The 19823-nt window shown below is 45.9% G+C and overlaps 1 protein-coding gene across 1 annotated transcript in view; it reads left to right on the forward strand.

Moving 5' to 3' along the window:
- LOC146199657 (phospholipid-transporting ATPase ABCA3-like) overlaps window positions 1-19823 on the forward strand; it is a 73328-nt gene that overhangs the window by 15917 nt on the left and 37588 nt on the right. The window contains exons 6-14 of the mRNA XM_084592798.1: window positions 3120-3274; window positions 5271-5426; window positions 6161-6333; window positions 10106-10316; window positions 11222-11381; window positions 11830-12089; window positions 15734-15930; window positions 17122-17410; window positions 19338-19491. Of these exons, the coding sequence (XP_084448924.1) occupies window positions 3120-3274; window positions 5271-5426; window positions 6161-6333; window positions 10106-10316; window positions 11222-11381; window positions 11830-12089; window positions 15734-15930; window positions 17122-17410; window positions 19338-19491 (1755 nt within the window). The remainder of the gene's footprint in view (window positions 1-3119; window positions 3275-5270; window positions 5427-6160; window positions 6334-10105; window positions 10317-11221; window positions 11382-11829; window positions 12090-15733; window positions 15931-17121; window positions 17411-19337; window positions 19492-19823) is intronic.

The raw sequence follows: 19823 nt of genomic DNA on the forward strand, positions 1-19823 counted from the left end.
GATAATTTCGCGAAGGGCTTCCCTGTCGTTTCCGGCCATTGGCAAGCGGAAGTCTATGGCAGCGATGTTTGCTGAGCGATCAAAATGTACAAATCGCTGATTCAAGGCACGCTCGATGCTTGTTGCTTCTTTCGTAAAATCAGCAACAGTACGTGGAGGGTCACGTACAAGGCCAACGAACAACTGCTCCTTGACGCCTTGCATAAGGTAGCGCACCTTCTTTACCTCCGACATGGAGGGATCCGCCCGGTTGAAAAGGCGAATCATTTCTTCCACAAACATGGCGACGCTTTCATTAGGCCGCTGTGCTCGGGACTGTAGAGAGAGTTCGGCCATCTCTTTTCTTGCATCGTTGCCGAATGTTGCGAGCAGCTGCCGCCGGAAATCCTGCCAGGTAGAAATGGTAGCCTCATGGTTTTCGAACCACATCTTGGCGGAGTCTTCTAGTGCGAAATAAAAATTCTGCAATTTTCGCTCCTCGTCCCACACATTAAATACAGCGACCCGGTCGTAGCTGGTCAGCCAGTCCTCAACGTCTTCGAACTTGTCGCCATGAAACGGTGTGGGCATACGTGGAGTATGGCAGATCAGCTGCTGGGCACTCACGGGAAGCTGAGTGGTCTGAATTGCCGCTGTAGTCATCGTGGTTCGCGGTGGGGAAACAAGAGGACCACACTCGGGTGCTAAGCCTCTCAAGCGACGGCTCGCCTTGTGCACAGGTGTCGTGTCCACGGTGTGTAGATGGGCGTAGGGGGCAGCCAGAGGCTCTTCGTACATGGGATCTCCCCAGAAGCTCCACCAAAAATGTCACAGAAGCCAGTAAAACTGGTTCAGCAGGTTTACTTACAACTAAGTAAAAGTACCGGCAAGATCAGGCACGGAACCGAATGGCGGGCGAGCACCGAGAGCGAAGAAGACGAGCGCGTGCCAGTCTCCCGAGCTCGCCACATGGCGGCGCCAGTAAGTTAACATTGCGGCAATATTGTACGTACAGACTGTTGTACTGTGCACGTTAGTAAAATTCAGTCCCTAAGCCTGTATCAGGGCGAGCCAACACTTTCAAGCTTAATAACAACACAGTAGTAGTTAAGATGTATTTAGAAATGAAGGGTTTCTTGTTCTTTGAGGAAATAACTGCTTCATATGGCGCAAGCCAGAAACTATTCAACACGTTTGCTTGAGAATAAGGAAGCTTTTTGGGGGGACATTATGTAGCGAACGAATAAAAAAGACCTACTAGAGGAGGCATTAGGAATTAGATTTCTGCCCATTGAAACTAATGATGGGCTACCGTTGAACATGATCATGTCATCACCCTGCACACTATTATGTGATCCAGGATGGGCTTCAGTCATGCAGATATTGATGCAAGGAAACTAATTGCGTATTTTCGCGGGTTCGTTGTCAATTTATTAACAGTTTTCAAAGAGAAGTGCTTGGGTGCACGCAACTGAGAATGGAAGCGTTGTAACACATGCGCGATTTTTATTGAAATCCCGAGGTGAGATAGTTTTTTAACGCAAAAAAAACTCTCTCAAATATGACGGGAATTACTATGACGGGAAGATTGAATCCAGACCTATTGTTGCCTCTTATATCCATAAGGTGGCACATAATATTAAGAAGATCGCCAACAAAAACGGTGTCAGAATAGTCTTCTGCACCCCCAAAAAGTTGGCTAGCATGTGTGGACGAGTCATGGACAATGCCGGTCGAAGACAAGGCTGCACAAAAAAGCAGGTCAAGCCCTTTGTCAAATGTGCCACAGGGGTTATTTACCAAATACCCTTAACCTGTGGAAAGGTATACATTGGGCAAACTGGACGTTGTGTCAACGATAGGGCTGCAGAACATATGCGCTCTCTAAAAAACAATCAAAATTTACATATACCTGTTCATTGCAAATCGTGCGATTTCAAAACAAAATGTGAACCTAAGTTCAAAGAATTTAGGATTGTAGGCAGGAGAAGGGATAATCTTGCCCGTGAGTTGCTAGAAGCCTCTTTTATATAAAGACTTGGTTCAAAATGTATTAGTGAATCATCTCTCTCACTGTATAGTAGTGAAGGTCGACTGTTAAATGTTGGTAGGTAGGGTGTTGCTGACTTTGCGGGAGCATTTGGATGTTGAAGAAGAAGGTTGTATGTGATGTTCCGAGAAAGAAGTTGGAGTCAGCGCCGGTCTTGTGTGTTTTTCTTCAATTTGTCCATTTGTGCCTATTTGTGAGTGTCTTTTTGCGCTATTAACCTTTCCTTTATGTGACTATGCACCAACTATCCCAGCAATCAGTTTTAGTTGGTTTTTTAATATATATTCTCCATTGCATAACAGTTCGTGTGTCCGAACTAAGATTTTAAATTTGGCAATGCGCCAACGCTGCATCCAATACATATGACCAATTATGGCATAACTAGGTTTGTTATGGGAACAGAATCATATGGACACGTTGACATCAAAAAAGTTGCGTGCACGTTGTCAAGAAAATTTTGAATATTTTCTATTATTGCATAGATAGAAAGACATGCCAGGTAGCATTATCGAAGCCGCGAAGGCCTTTAGAATTGAAATAAGCGCTTTCTTTATGTAGATAGAGCCGCTCTGGCGAAATTGGGAGTCAAAGACACCTGCAACTGCTTCCCGATTGGCAGCTCCAGGACATGTTACTGGTCTAGTTGGCTCGTCTTTTGGGACATCTATTGGATAAAAAAATATCGGATAAAAAAAATAGAGAAGTGAAACCCGGATTAGTTTTTCTTCGTTTTTATTATCTAGTCAGAGCTTGCCCGCGCTATTTCTAATTTTGTGCGAAATGGAATGCACGACATGACACTCAGAACCTATACTCAAGTCCATTGCTTAAGCTTCTTGCCTGAAATCGATCTAAGAATCGCAAACGCGCTAAGCAGGAAGCAAATTAAGCAGCTACCATTTGCACGCGTGGCCGGTTTTGTGGAATGGTTACCTCAATCCTTAGTGTCACCTAAAGTAGATAACTGATGTGACAACGCTAGTGTATACATGCGTCTTCGTGCTGTTATCGAATCTGGAAATATGACATCTCGCGTCTCCAACTAAGAGCCAACGGCCAACTCGCAACTGGAAACCAAACTGCATCGCAGGGTTTACGAGCTGCAGTGCGGGTAACGTGCTCGTGGGCGGCTACGACGTCATGACTTGTCCCAAGGATGCCCGCGAAAGCTTCGGCTACTGCGCCCAGGACAACATCCTGTTTGACGACCTCACCGTCGAGGAGCACCTCATCTTCTTCGCAGTTGTAAGTTAAATGCCGATGATCACCTATTTATTCTTTAGACAGAGTGCTTACTTTGGGTGCCCTATGCGTAGCAAACTGCGATAAGAGTTTGAGAGTACCATTTCAGATTTCAGAGAGCAGGAGCGCAAGAGACCAGAAAGCCAGAGCAAGCACTCACAAGACGTACGCGCCTGCATTGTGCTTCTTTTTTTGCATGTGCCCCCTATAAGCTTCTTTTGCTGCCCCTTAGTGCAATCTGGACGTGAATCAACCCAGACAGCTGAGGGTCTTTTCTAATCGAGGCTTGATATACTCGACTAGCGTCCCGAATCTCAGAAGATTCTGGGACCGAAATAATGGATCAGACATCAGCTGTACCCACACGGATGCATATTTAATACACCCTACACCACACAGACATTATTTCTAAAAAAAATTAACAAAGGCTGACAAAAAAACTGAAAGTGTAATTGAACACGCTACAGTGCAGCAATATTAGGCCAAAAGCATTCGGAGTTCACGCTCTGAGTTTGCTGTATACACCTCGTCGCGTGTGTCCAGGCCGTGGCGTCGGCGTCGAGGTGGCGTCGGGCAACCTCCCGATTGAGTGCTGGCAGAAGCGATGTTGAGTTGACGGTTATGAGGGGGGATCACTCGGCCCATGCTTGTGAAAGGTGCTAACCGCGTTGGCCACTCGAACACCGTGGAAAGCCCAGGAACAGTAGGAAGTCCACGGTGCAGTGCCGTAAACATGAGACCACCGGAGCGTCAGTGGACGTTGCTCTCTCCCAATAGAGGCGTCCCTAACCTCTCGGAGCCTCGCTTCTCCGATTCCTTTCGCATTGTGTCGCGTCATCCCGCGCACTTTCATAACTTCAACGTTAATTCACGCATTATTGTCGTCATCATGATCGTCTTTTCTGTCTATCAAGCACCTCCTGCCATGTGCCGATTATTTCATCTGTTTTATCGTTCAATCTTTACGTATTATCGTATCGCCGCCGCCGTGTTTTTTTCTTTTAAAGCTTCTTTATTTCGTTTTGGTCCTCTTTTATGTGACAGCTAGTCGCGGCAAATATTTTAGGTGAAAAATATCGAATGATTGCCGTTAGGAACCGAACGCGAGCGTAGCTTACCACCCTGAAATATTGAGTAGTAGTAGCTGGGTTAGTATAATTATACTATGCACTACTTGTTACGTATACTACAGCCCATTAAAGACACTGATAGTTGAAAATACTTCAACAAATTTCAAATTATTTGCTTAGCTCGAATGGCTACGAATCTCAGTTCTCTAGAATTAATACTTCACATGCAATTCATTAAAATGTATTCATTCTCGCCTTAAGCCAAATGAAGAATTTTGCTGAATTTTCTCAAGTAAACCAGCCGTTTAACCCCGTTTTTAAGTTATCCGCACGTGAAGGTTAGGAACTGAAAATATAAATTGCTAGACACCAGTTACAAGCGTCAAGATGAGGCACTTTAGAATGCTTTCTGAATACAGGCCTTTTCAGCTAAAGACGAGTGGTGTGGTGAGAACTTTTCAAGACGCATCACCATTTTCATAGTAGACAAGCTCGATCCGTGAGATGATTTGGTTTGGTTTGTGGGATTTAACGTCCCAAAGCGGCTCAGGCTATGAGAGACGCCGTAGTGGAGGACTCCGGAAATTTTGACCACCTGGTGTTCTTTATCGTGCACTGATATCGCACAGCACACGGGCGCCTTGCTTTTCGTCGCCATCGAAAAGCGGCCGCCGAGGCCGGCATTCGATCCCGCATCCTTGGGAACAGTAGTCGAGTGCCGTAACCACTGCGCCACTCCGGCGGGGCACATTCGTGAGAGCGTATGCCAGTCTTTGTTTAGACGTAATTACAGCACATTTATTACTTCTCAAAAGTGAAATAGAGAGTTTATCTCCATTTCGATGGTGCTGCTTCGTCACCATCATGCCTTCATTTCATATCTGCAAACACTTTTGGGATGCGTAACTGGTCATCTCTGCTCTGCACAGGTCAAGGGCACACCGTACTCCTCTGTCCGGCTGGAAGTCGTCACGTTGCTGCACGAGGTGGGCCTCATGCCATTCCGCACAGAGCGGGTCGTCGACCTTTCCTTGGGACAGCAACGACGCCTCTGCACAGCTCTCGCCATTGTGGCCAAGCCAAGGGTAAGGTGACATGGCCACCGCAGTCCCAGTTAGCTGAGCAGACAACGCGTAATCGTAGTGTGGGAATGCCGCTTACGAACGCTATCTACGGGCATACAATAATTTCGCCGCAATATGTACGTCCTTAGCGCTACACCTGTCAACAACCCTCGCTGCGCGGGATTTTTAAAGCGGAATAACAGTATTTTTTTGTGGTTTGGTTGGCACCTTTTAAGAGAACAAGATTTGTAGAAGCCACTATGAGCACGGATGCCTTTACTTTAGATGCTCAACTGGGTTACAAAACAAAGTTCTAGAATAGCGGCTCGCTGAGTCTCATGGCGCCGCCGAAGCTCTCTCTTCCTGCCCATCGCGCTCAAGGACCCCCGGAACCAGGCAAGGTTGCCACACTGCTTCTAAGCTTGGCTGCTTCTGGCGGCGAGAGGCTTGCATCTCACAGCACTTACAAATAATCATCGGTCTCTGAAATCCGTGGAGAGTCTTTTAGCAGCAGTCATTCTCCAAGAATTTGTAGTTACCCACAAATATACATATTTGATGTTCAATTAGGCACACGGGTGCACAAAAACAGGCGGAACGGGTAACTATGAGGCAGAGAATGCACGTACACACGCACACCACGACCACAGCTCAGGTCTCACTCCATCTGTGTGTCCATTCGTTTTTTCTGTCCGCGCTGTTTGTGAGCTATAGTATACGCTTTTCGTGTATTGCGAGAATGTGCTTCATTTCAGGTGATCATACTGGACGAGCCCACCGCCAACATGGATCCAGAGAGCCGCAGAGAGATGTGGGAGCTACTCCTGAAAGTCCGTCGAACTTGCAGTGTCTTTCTCACCACGCAGCACCTGGACGAAGCGGACGTCCTGGCAGACAGGATAGCCATCATTGCCAACGGTCGCATTCGGTGGGTTCCTGATCATTTTGTCCTGGAGTGCGCAGTGGCAATCAATGTATTGTGAACAGCATTGTTTCGACTTTCTTTTATGATCATGAGCCTGTGTCATTAGTTGATTTTCACACATGAATCGTATTTTAGCGCTTGAAGTGATGCACTCGAGGCGTAAAAGAAACGTCCTCTGCAGCCACTGGTATTTGCGAGTATTGCGCTGAAATTGGCAAGTACGCTACTCGAAAACAAAACCAAATGTGCCGACAATAACCCGACCCGTTATTTTCATCGCTTCAATGCTTTCGATGATGTTTGGTGCACTTCATCCAAAATAGTATTTGTTGGCCATCAAAAGCTTTGCTGACAAGGTTCTCATTGTACATGTAACCCTTCTTCTCAAGTAGCTGAGAAGTAACCCGTGTTATTCCGAAAGCACTTATTACTCAAGGGTGGCGTGTAAGCGCCTTTTTACAGTTTGTCGGATGAGCATGCAAACGTGTCCGTGCAAACTTCAATCGTTAAAAGGCCACTAAAATGCTAGTTTTTGAATTTTGTAATGCAAAAAATGCGTAAGATGGCCATTATGAGAATTCCAGTCAAATTTGAAAGATTTGCATGCAACGTATTTACAAAGTGCTCCTCGTCCCAGCTCGCGACCAATTTGGACAACACATCCCCGCGCTCACCACGCGTAAGCCTGCCATGTGGCGTTGCATGGGCTTGCTGGGCGCGCCCGCTCATTGGACATTCCCAAGTTACGCTGGCGCCACGTGGCGTAATGGTGCGCAGTTGACTTGTTTACTTCTTTTTTCTTGCGCGCCTGCCTGGGTTGAGCTGAGGGTAGCGAGAAGCATCATTTTAGATCGCCCGTAGTGACGTTTGATGGGATACCTATATTGCTCATGCGCGCTTTACAGCTTTAGTAAATAGCTTTTCATGGACCCTTTAGTAAGAACATTGCTTTTAGAGAAAGAAGGAAGAGTCCCAAAGTATGATCAAGGGTGTTCTTTCTTTTAATAGTACTAGGTTCGAACCCCATAAAAAATATTTGGTTTAATTTTAGTACAGGTAGCTAAGCTCGTGGGTTCATGAGCCAATTAGGATCGTGGGTTCGAGTCCCTCTCTAGGCAGCTTAACGACAGATGCTTGAGTCTCACTGCACTTTTAGCTCACTTAATTACGTCCCTGGAATTGTTTATAAATTTGCTGAAGATAGCCATATCTAAGGCCTCAATAATGATCTGCCCGTTTATGACCAAATATCTTAACGCTGTGTTTTAAGCAACAAAACTTTATTGACTCAATCGATAACGCTTAAAGGTTTCCTTATATCCATGGCACCGCGTTCGATATGAATTATTGGATACACCGCAGACGTTTACCGAAATTTACAAGGCTTCACTCTCAGTGAACGTTGTAGCGCATTTTAGGCAATCTTCTCGGTTTCGTTTTCGTTGGTCAAGAGTGAATGGCTGGTAGCCGCACAAACCTTGTATCCATGACCCTCAGTCACTCAAAACCGAAGGGGATCCTCGAAGTCGTACAGCTATCCCTCTAGGTGTCTGAGTGAATGGTGCTTACTTAACTTTCATCAAGAATTCATTCGTGCTTGTCTTGAGTGCTACTGCAAAACAAACAATAAAAATAGCCAGGGCTTAACGCCATCTGAACCGATAATTAGACGTGTCAAAGCATTGTTTGAGATAATTTTTCTTGATCATTTAGCATTCCCAGAGTAGCGCAGAGTTTAGCAAAGTGTGCCATCCCCTAAATGAAAATTGGTTAGAGTTAAGGAAAGGGAAGGCGCACTGTTTATCTAATCCCCCAACTGCATGGGTGGATAACAATACTAACTTACGGGCATATATCATCATCATCATCATCATCATCATCATCATCAGACAACGAATTATACCTACAGCAGGGCGAAGGACTCTCCCATATTACTCCAGTTAACCCAAATCCTGTGCTAGCTGCATCCAAGGTATGCCTGCCTACTTAACCTAATCCGCACACCTAATATTCTGCCACCCCCTGCTAAGCTTTCCTCCCATTGGAATACAGTTTTTTTTTTTTTACCATAAGCTGTCATCGGTTATTTTCTCTTTGTCCTACACGGGCTGCCCATGTCCATTTCTTCCTCTTGATTTCTACTCGAATATTATTAACTCGAGTTATTTCTCTGCCCCACTCTGCACGCTTTCCATACCTGCAAGATACACCTAACATTTTCCGTTCCATAGCTCTCTGCATTAGTAGAACCCTAGCTTTTCGTGAGCCGCCATGCTTCAGCGCCATAGGTGAGCACAGGTAAGATGCAACTTTTTTATATTTTCCTCTTGAGCGATACCGATAAGCTTCTAGTCATAATCTGCGAGTACTTGCCAAATGCGCTCCACCCCAATCTTGTTCTCCTATAGTTATTACCTTTCATGACCCAGGTCTGCAGTTACTACCCGTCCAAAGTAGACATATTTGCTTACCACAGCCAGTGTTTTGCTACCTTTTGTAGATTGCTGTTGCTTCCCGAGGCTTTAAATATTTCTCACTCTTCTGCATTTTGATTTCAAGCCTAATTTTCTGCTTTTCCTTCCCAGGTCGTCAATCATTGTTTGCAATTCATCCCCCGCGTTACTTACCAGGATAATGTCAACAGCGAATCGCATATAACTTGAGTTCTGCATCAACCGATATCCAACCATAACTGCTCCCATTCTAATGCCCTCAATACTTCCTCTTAACAAGATATAAAAGAAGTGGGGAGGTTGTGTTTCATTGTCTAACAGCGATCCTTTTGGGAATTCTATTTGAGACATATATATTGCCGTGAGTTATTTAAATTTTGATTTGTTCTTTTCGGCAGCTGCTGGCATGCCACCTTATAACTGGGATTCTATCGCGCGGATTGATTCTGTGTTATTTGCTCATGCTCGTTGTCGGGATACGTCGAGATGCGTTGAGATGTATCTCAAAGATTCCAGCCAGTCGCGTGTGCTTCTGCAGTGTCCCAGTTTATGCTAGTCACCGTTTGCGGCTTTGTCTGGATGTTACTTCGCCGCCTTCAGAGTGAGTGTTGATGGACGCGACAAGCATTTATTCGACGACCGACGAGCACATCTGCTGCTATCGCCGCCGCCGAGTTCAATCCGCTTGCGGGCGGAAGTCAGCCTAATAAAGAGTTGATTTCAGTGCTAATACGCCTGTTTTCTCTTTTGTGCCTACGCCCTTGTCAGTATCACGTGACAATATGAACGTACATATGTATGTACAAGGCTCCAACGTGTCAAGCAGACTTCAGCCGAATAATATGACGTCATCCTGAATGCTGTGCAAAGAACTAATTCAACAAGGTTTTAATAGAAAAAGGGGGAAATTGGTCGCCCATTGAGGACCGTTGGTGATGCCGTGTGCAAATGGTGCTTCAGAAGAGAGAGGTTTGGACGTGTCACTGTGGCATCTGTTGTGCATGCCGTTATCTCATTCGCCATTTAGGCAGCCAGATCACAGCTCGCGTCACAGTTGCTATGAAACCAGTGATGCACAGGCAAGAGTATTTCCTTCTCTTGATGATGATATGGATGCTATCACACTAATCACCTACAACACTGACTCTAGCCAAATTCGAAATAGCTGCAGGTTCTTTCCAGTTTTCAACGACTCGCTTCAAAGTTGGTTTGGCAACCGGCAAGGCCCAGGCTGTACTTTCCTCGGCCTTGACTATCGTATGTACTTTCGAGCTAATAGAAATCGTAAATGATGGAAACTAAAAATAATAACCCCCTTGCAGCTGCACTGGCTCCCCGGCGTTCCTGAAGCAGCGCTACGGCACCGGCTACCGCATGCGCATCCAGAAGGGCCCCAAGTGCGATGTCGCTGGCATCGAGAAGCTGCTGCGCAAGCACTCACCCAAGGCGAGACTGCACAGTGACTCGCGCAACGAGGCCGTCTTTATGCTGGGACAGATCATCGCCACGAAGCTCCTAGTCACTCTGTTCAAGGCGAGATGTTTACCACCAAGTGGCCGCCCTCGCGAACAGTTGATGCGTGACTCGAATGCGATGCGTAGATAGAGCCACCGTGGTGGTATTTATCGAGTAGTCTGTTCTAACTTATTTTCCCTCACTATCAGTTTGCTCACCTCTAAGGGTACCATTTACAAAATATGAATTCCGGCTGCGAAGGCTGCTTTTTGATAGATCCGAAAGGCAGAGAGCTCATGTGCCGTCGATGTGAGCGCGCGTTAGAGCCCCACGCAGTCGAAATTTTCGGACCTTTGCATTCCGGCCTCTCTGATAGCCTGAGTCGCTTTTGGACGTTAAATCCCATAAAGCAAACCAAAGATAACCTATGTGGGCTCGTGATGATGATTACTTACATACTTGAGCCCGCACATACACACACGCATACATACATACATACATACATACATACATACATACATACATACATACATACATACATACATACATACATACATACATACATACATACATACATACATACATACATACATACATACATACATACATACATACATACATACATACATACATACATACATACATACGAACAGTTGACCAGCGGTATTAGTATCAGAGACAGCTGGCGTTGGCATCATAAATCGACGAAGCACTTTTTTTTTCGAAGAGTTTGCCACAAGGCATAAGTTGAGAAAGGGGGAATGGGATGCAGGAGACAGAAAGTTAAAAGAAGGAGTGCAGTCCAGTTGTGCTTATGAATTCGAGAAGGTTGGCAGTATAGCGATTGTCCATTGTCCATTTCTCATAATCACTATCGCGATTCCACCGCAGGCCCACCTTCATGATTATCCGTTGCCTGATGTGCGTTGTTGATGGACACGTCCACGAAGCACTTCACACTGCACATGACTTCCGTGTTTCAGGAGATTGAAAAGAACAGCGCGGATCTGGACATCGACAGTCTCGGCCTGACGGTGACCTCAATAGAAGACGTGCTCATCCGTGTAGACGAAGAGCAGCAGGTCCAGCAGCAGCGTAAACCCGTTGAAACCCAGGCGGAAAATACTGCAATGGAAACAAAGGGTGAGTAGCCCTTGCTAGTCAGCGCCTTTTGGCGGTGACTTGGTTATGATTTCCCTGTAGAAGTCTCACTATCCGATGGCCTGACAGCAATGGTTTCACTCCGCATGGGTGTCTCTGTGCACCTAAAAGCATTACCTACCTCAAGAGAGCAGTTGGGATGGGTGCACGCATGTATATTCGCAGTGGCAAGCCCACTGCCAGGCACATGTGAACGCCGAAAACCTTTACATTGCCGAAAGGAGCAGTCAACAAATGTAGGTGCTAGTGACCAGACCAACACTGATTATTAGTCAAACCTGATTATTCCTCATAAGCGGCAAATACTCCCCTTTATCGTGAAATATAAAAGGCGCTTAAAGCGCTTCAATCTGCACAGATTGAGACTACAGAAATGAGGTCGATGAGTTCAGCCCTATTTTGACCTTTAATGAGGGTGTTAACTTTCCAGAGCCCTTGGTTGCCCTGATGGCAACCACGGTGTCCTCGGAGCCCAACTTCGCGAGCCGCATGCGGGTCCTGCTTTACAAGAAGGCCTTGTGCATCTGGCGACAGAAGAAGCAGCCGCTCTTCAGCTGGCTACTGCCGCCTCTGCTGCTCAGTCTGCTTTTCCAGCTGGAAAACGTGGCGCTCTACCACACCGCGGACTTTGTGGAGCACGTCGGAGACACCTTATCGTACACCTTCATCGAGGTGCTACACAAGACGAACGTGAGAGAAAACTCTCTTCTAATTGCTCCTGCCTTCTCACTCATTGTTTTTAAAAACTTTAGCTCTTACGTATTACGTTTGAGGATTTCCCTTCCGTTTGTTCAAGTTTGTCACGTGACCACCAAGGCCTTGATATAGTTCGAAGCAATGTTCACTATTGTTGGTTGCCATCCTACCACCAAATAAATATGGCGACCACTCACAGGCACAACCTAAAACATCCCCCCTCCAATAAATATGGCCGGTATATACCGTTACTAAGGGAGTATATTGTTGGGTGGGGGTTTATATTCCTTGGGATTGTGGACAGGGCGCTCGAAAACGATATCAAACTTCTAGCAACCAAAGTGTCCCGGTATGTGGACGACTACCTGGTGTTCACTAGAGAAGGGAGTGACATCAGATCCTCAGTAGACCTGTTGAAGGGAAACGGGACAAGGCTTGAAATTTACCTTTTAGTTGCCAGATAGTCGGCATATCCAGTTTCTGGACATTGATCTGTTCTTTACCGAAGATCACGTGTGTTGGAAATATGCACCCCGATCGCAGAAACCCCTTCTGAGCCACGAGTCTGGCCACTCGAGGCTTGTTAAAGATGGCATAGCAATGCCATGCGTTGGGTCATCCCCGTTGAATAAGTCCGGCCCACACTTGATAGAGGACAGCTTCTACGCACAGGTGTCAAGGCTCAAAAAGGCTGGCTTTTCGGTACAGAGCCTCGCGCGTCTGGCGGAGAGGCTCTTGGTGAAAGTGAAAGGGGGTTGCCGAAAAACCCAGGAATGTGCAGGTGACAAAAAGAAGATTGCTCCTGTTCCATATCTACATGGTGTCTCCCATCGCCTCAAAAAAGTTGCAGGCAGGTTCGGCATACAGGTGGTTTTTATTGCTGGGAATAAGGTTGGCAAGATTTGTGCCGCGGTCAGGAAAAGAATGGACGAGTCGCGGCCCATTGCAGGAGCGTGCGCTGTCAGACACTCCAACAGATACGTGCCGTGCAACACGGGCGTTGTGTACGAGATACCCGTATCGTGTGGGAAAATTTCTTATGGGCAGACTGGAAGATGCCTCAACGTCCGCCTGAGAGAGCACGAGCATATCGCAAAGGGTATGGGTGAAGCGCTCAGTGATGCAATTAGTCTGGGGATGATAGCCGGAGGTGGTTCCATGAATAACGTTGCAATTGGTGAGCAAGGCTTTCATAACAGCACCCAGAAAGCACGTCCTCTGTCACTGAGCAGCTCTCTTGGTGCGCCGTGGCAAAGAACAAATGCTGCAAAATGAAGGACGCTACTTCTGACGCTGTGGTAGATAGAAAGGCGGCGTCTCTGCATACCTCGCCAGTTTATCAACCGCTACGATAGCCCAGTGATTGTCAGCTGCACTGCAGGGAAGCGGTCCATACAAATCGATGCCGACGCGGTCGAAAGGGCGTGGTGGGCAGAGTAACGGCAGGAACTCTCAGCAGAACGAGGAGGCTTGCGACGATCGCAGGTGAGCCACGTACGAGCGAACGTATTTGAATACCAAGGTGTGCATGCACCGCCAGTAACGCAACTGGAGACGAGTGTAGGTCTGGAAGACGCCCGAGTGACTGGATTGCGGTCAAAGTTGGTAATATATTTACCAACATAGCTGCCGGAGAGTACGAGCAACCACTTGCAGCGGCCATCTGCGCTGTAGGTGTGGCGGTATAAGAGGTTATCCCGAGTGACAATTGGGAAGCATGGCGGCGGAGTGCACGCGATGGAGGAGCAGCCGTAGCATTGGAGAGGAAGTCGAGGCAAAGGGTGATTCAGGGATCTTTTCGCCACGCTGACGGCATGTCGTTGATGTGAAGTGATGGCGGGTAACCGTCGCAAGTGTAATTACTCGCGACCTCCGCTGAAAGGGGGCATCGCCTTCTTGATTCTTGGGGCCTAAGTGGTAAATAGAACGGAATTCATATACCTGAAAGCGAAGAGCAAATGTACGTCCCATACAGTGCGCGGCTATTTCAGCTCTGCCTCTAAGCGCCATGCTTGTGATGTTTCATTGACAACGTCGACGGTGGCACCGACAACGATGCGATAAGGCCTCCGCCGAATTTTCTGATGAAGGGACCTTTCACGATATCGCTTACTAACGCAAATGTAGGACAAATAAAATAAAATGAAAAACGAAAGTTAGAAGAATAAAAAGGCAGGAATGATAAAATCCAGACAAGAAAAGCGATTCGAAAAGGAAAATTGATAAGAACTAAGTAAAGAAAATTTGTAAACGTAGGAAAAACAATATACTGAACGAGTTCATAAAGGAAATAAGCACGGAACTCTCAGCGCCTTCGCATCTCCGCACTTCAGGAGACTCAAGTGCGACCCTGTAAATGTTTTAGCTATGCACCGTCGCTAAGCTTGGCTGACATAGTCACTTAAAGGTTAGGCGTCGCATACGGCGCGGGGTTTGCAGATGTAGTCATGAAGCAAAGCTTTAATGCTAAGATGCAATATACCATTAACTGCTCTGTACGTGAGCACACGTTCCAGGAGGAGGTAGCATGAGGGCCTCCAGCTGGCTTGCTTCTGTTTTTTGTCATTATAACCACATCTGCAAGAACATCGCCTCAATTCAGCAGCGCCTCGATTTTGAAATTCTGGCGATCTGGGGCCCGGACGTCATTGTTAAAGTGTTTATTGTTACAGCAATTTCGAGGAAACTTAAAAAACGGAAGATAAGTACATTCATGGGTGGTCATGAGCGTGGTGAAATGATGGCTTGAGCAGAGATGAAAGACAAAGAGCCTTCTTTCCAACCAGAACCAAACTTTATTCGTATAGTGTGAAACTCTTAATGATAGTGAAAACATAAACTAAACAGTTGCAATTTCTGTTACCGATATCAACGCGCCTACACTTCGCAATGACAGAGCGCCCCTCCGCTTTTGGTTACGACGCTCGACTACTGTTCCCAAGGACGCGGGATCGAATCCCGGCCTCGGCGGCAGCTTTTCGGTGGAGGCGAAAAGCAAGGCGTCCGTGTGCTGTGCGATGTCAGTGCACGTTAAAGATCCCCAGGTGGTCGAAATTTCCGGAGTCCTCCACAACGGCGTCTCTCATAGCCTGAGTTGCTTTGGGACGTTAAACCCCACAAACCAACCAAACCAACCAGCCTTTTGTAAAGATATATCGTGTTCTTTCAGTTTATTGATGCATTTGAAGCCTAAATTGGCTACAAAATCACTGCCTTTTTTTCATTCACGCTTCTGGTAGCACGTTGAACTTGTCGAAGTTGACCGTCTATATGCTGGGTCTCCTTAAAGAAATGAGGTTAGTCGTGGCGTTGCGCGCGTATATGAGTGCGATAGGGAAAACGGTTGCTGCATATATTGGGGGACCATCCAGCTTCACAGTTTGAGGAGTTGAGTTGGTTACGAACCAGCGAGGTGTGTGGACGGGCTTGAGCGTATGCCCCTGTTTCATAACTATACGTCGAGGAAACTTGAGCGAAAGTCGAAACACCGATACCTGGTAAAATTATGCAATAAACTGGGGAAGTAGCCTAGCAAGGCAGTCCACATATAAAGGCAATGATGTGATAAGCGAGATGCCGACTACAGACATGTGGGGAAGTTCAATGTGCACCATAAGGAGATTTTTCTTCGTATGCAGGGGTTTGTGCAAGTGCGCGGCAACGCTGACTTCTACGCCGACTACGTGGCACCGCTGGTCAGCACTGAACGTTTTCACGTCGACCTGGTGCCACCGACTGAAAGCATGGCTGCAGTCCTGTTGGCATCAGCCAGGAGTGACTTGCGCCATTACGTATTCAACATACACTTCGTTGTGCAGCTGCTCGACGAAAACAGGTACTCTCTGTCTTGTGCAATCCGCTAGACGAAATGCCGAAATTTCGCCTAATAATGAAGACGTATTTTATTTACACAGCATTGGTATTAGTCTATACAGGAGTTACCTGGAACAAATAGCGTCCCCGTTGCCTTCCGTAAGCCTCTATCCTGGTCGATTACAGAAAGAAAGTTTCATCCAGTTAAGAAACGAAAACTACTAGCCTTATGGTTCGCGATTGTGCCATTAAGAAGCCTAAAACGACGAAACGATTGAACCAGCTTTACGTACTAAAGGGGAGAAAAACTTCCTCTCTGAGAGCTGAGAAAAGCGAATAGAATAGAAAGAAAAAGAACAATCTTTATAGGCTACAGCAGCTATTTTGGCTCTTCCAGCGTGCATACATGTTGATGATTCCAAGTAAAATATGTGCATGTGCGGTAGGATGTTAGAGGGAACGAGTGTTCACTACTGTTATCGCGACATTCCTATAAGGACAGGATGCGAAAAAGCTTTGGCGTGTTTTATTTTTCTCCATCGCAGTAACCAGCATCTGAACAGATCTCGATATTTGGCTTGGTTTCGTTTTGAGGGTTAATTTTCCGAAGTGGCTCAGGTTATTCAAGACTGAGTAGTGGAGGGCTCCGGAAAGATCGTTAGTATTCAAGAATATTTCTGCAAAATATTTCAATATTTCGATACTATTCTCACCTTAACATATGAAACTTTCCTAACAGTAGCTCTGCTGTGTGAATGAAATTGTCGGAATTCCTTTACTGCGGTGCAGAATCTAGCGATCCTAATGATGTCAGTTTGTTCATTCCGGTGGTACTTCATTCAGCTGTCTTCATTTGTAAAATTGGTTTTAGTTTACACCTCAGAAATTGGAAATTCGGCTTTGAGTAACCGCAAGTATTCGGGGTGTCAGTATGGAGATATAGAGAGCTTAGATAAGCTTGCTTTATCTAATGCTAAGAGGCGATAATGCTGTATGCTCCTAAGGTTATAGCAAAAGCGTCCTCTGTACAGCATGCACGGCTAGGGTGTCCTACTTATACCATATTTTCTCCAACGCTGTCTACTCTAGTGAGTCGTCATGGCAATGCAAACAAGCTACAGCTATTTAGCTCCTCAGTTTTGCATTCTATAACCACAGGTTACGCCCCGCTAGTTTCGTAGATAATCACTCGACCCATCTTTTAAACTTGCAGGACGCTGCTCTGGTACAACGGCGAGATACAGCATTCGGCGTTGCTCACCATGAGGCTGTACAACCAGGCCCACCTGCGCTATGTGACCGGAGTGGAAGACGCCCAATTGTCGTTCGATGTTACCCAGCTGGACTACGGCTCCAACATGACCGAAGACGAGGCAACCCAAAGCCGAGACGTGTACAGCGAGCTGCTGCCCAACGTGCTGCGATCAATCTTCCTACCTCTGGCCTCCAGCCTGATGTGCAGTAACTTCGTTCTCTTTCCCATCGCCGAGAGGGCGCTGCAGGTATGCGCCAAGGTTGAATAAACGGTTCCTGTAGGTTCCTGCCTCTGACTTCTTGAAAGGACCTTTCGTTTTTTTCTCGGTTATTTTCACTATCGGCTCAGCGTGAAATACCGTAGTATCGACATCTTTTTCAGGACGCCTATAGAAGCCAATACTTAAACCGTTTTTGGTCTAGAGAATCAAAAGGTTTTTTTGGCGTGGTCACATCGAGGACCTACTACCTAGAAACCCACTGGCGCAAATGATAGGGATCGGCGACGGTATGTTAAACTAAAGCGACCCCTTCTTCGGTGACTACGCAGTAGGTCTTTTCGAATAGAAGATAAGCCAACGCCCAATGCCGTTCACGATATAGTGGTGTAAAAAGTACATAACAAGAATATTCTGCCATAACGTGCGGAATGGCGAATTGGGACAGTCGCCATCTAATGAGTCTGTTTTACCTCACCTTTTCAACGTGCGCACGTTTACCTCATTCTTTGTTCTGCTCCTGTCGCGAGGGTTTGATGCGCCCACCTATCTATATGGGCAGGAATTATATTCTTTATGATGCGAATGTATATTTATCGCTTATTAACAGAAGTAGTTAATGGAGGGAAATATATCTGGTGAAGTGATCAGCTCATAGAAAACGGGCCACAGCAGTGGTACCTGCTTTCATGTAAAAAAAAGTGGTCTGTCAGTTTGTTCTTGCTCATTGTGCGGAATATGAATACTAATTACGCGCTGAACCAATAGGAACATGAAGGGTCGAGTAAAAACAGTGTACACGCAAAATTCTTTTAACCGCGTCAGCAACGATTACAAGGCTCAGTCTCTACAGCAACTTTCGTGCGTGCATAGGCAGTCTACACTGATACAGGCTATGTTTCTAAATCACAGCAGTTGTTTATGCTGTTTATTTTTTTTTTTTTTTTACATATACTGCAGGCAAGTTCGACCCACGCAGGGTCCTGATAATGCAGGAGAGCTAGCTGCCAGTTTGATATATTAAACAAATTGCATAAATCAAGAAAGCACACAGACACGAAAATGTGGAGAAACCATAATTTTCAATCACAATAAAAAATTCGAAAATATTTTATTAGATTATTTTTATCCCTGTTGCGGATTTATTGTATTACGTCACTGTTACCGGAATGTAATGAGCGATTGTTCTTGAAAATAAAATATTGCAATATTTTCTACAAGTAAAAATGGGACTAAAGAGTTACAGATATATAGGGTTCTTCGCGCTGTAGTTCGCTGTACGCAATTTTGTGCATATATAGTTAGGTTACCTGCAAGAATGCTTTGCGAACACATTAACCTGGTCAGTTTCCTGGGAGTCGCTAATGAATTGATGCCGCGTAACTTCATCAGAAGTTAGATAGTCATGCAGTTTGTCGAAGAGCTTTTCTGTCCTTTTTATTATGAGTGCCCTAAATTTCTGCCGCGTATTCCGGCTTCGGCCTAATAAATACATTACATAGGCAAACAACCTTGTTCCTTTCAGAGCTGTTTTGTGTTTTCTGATAAGCCACAACTTTCTTAACGAAAAACTAGAGGTCTGAAATGTGGCTGGACAACGAAATAGTGCTCGTACCTGTAACATCAATGTACTTATCGGACTCAACCTCCTAAACAAACTATCCTGATGGAAACAAGGAAAATTGCTTGGCCTCTGATTTTCTAATCAGTAATAGCACCGATTTCCCCGCCTTATGTTCCGAGCCTTTATCTTGCACCCCTTCTGAATCGCAAGCAGTGAATCGTTTGTGAGTAAAATTTCTTTAAATAGAGCACACTAATCTGCGAAACATCTGACTAGCACATGTTATCTGTTGCATCAATAAAGTAATTAATATAACCACGTTGCTGTTTCTAACACCTGAATCACTAACTCTCCCTTCTTGTTGCTTTTGTTCTTCTTTTTATCTTGGCACAGGTGAAACATCTGCACATCATCACGGGAGTCAGCCCCTTTCTCTACTGGACCAGCAACTATTTGTGGGACTTCATGTTTTACATGGGAACCGCCATTTCCGTGTTGCCGCCGATTGCTTACTTCCATTCGGCTTCAGTGAATTTCGACTACATTCGTAAGCCTTGCTGCATTATCCCTGCAGCTCTTTGGGGCGAAAAGCCCTTCAAGGCACGCATTCCTGATCGGAGATTAGGAGTTTTCATAGCTCTTCAAGGCATTTTGAACGCAGGCTACTGACTGGTCGATGCTTAAGCAGATGAATTACCACATATTTACAAAATCTAGTAGCAATATCATGTTCCCTGATTTCATTTTCTGCTGCAACAGCATTCAACCACTACTGCACATAAGAGAGAAGTCTTGCAGATCGAGGTGGGTCTCTACGGTCAGGCGTAATCCTAAGACATAGCCTCCTATATTTTCTATGTCAGTTCATAGCTCCAGTGT

This window comes from Amblyomma maculatum, chromosome 2 (assembly GCF_055883805.1).
Source record: "Amblyomma maculatum isolate TAMU_Amacu chromosome 2, ASM5588380v1, whole genome shotgun sequence".
NCBI lineage: Eukaryota > Metazoa > Arthropoda > Arachnida > Ixodida > Ixodidae > Amblyomma > Amblyomma maculatum.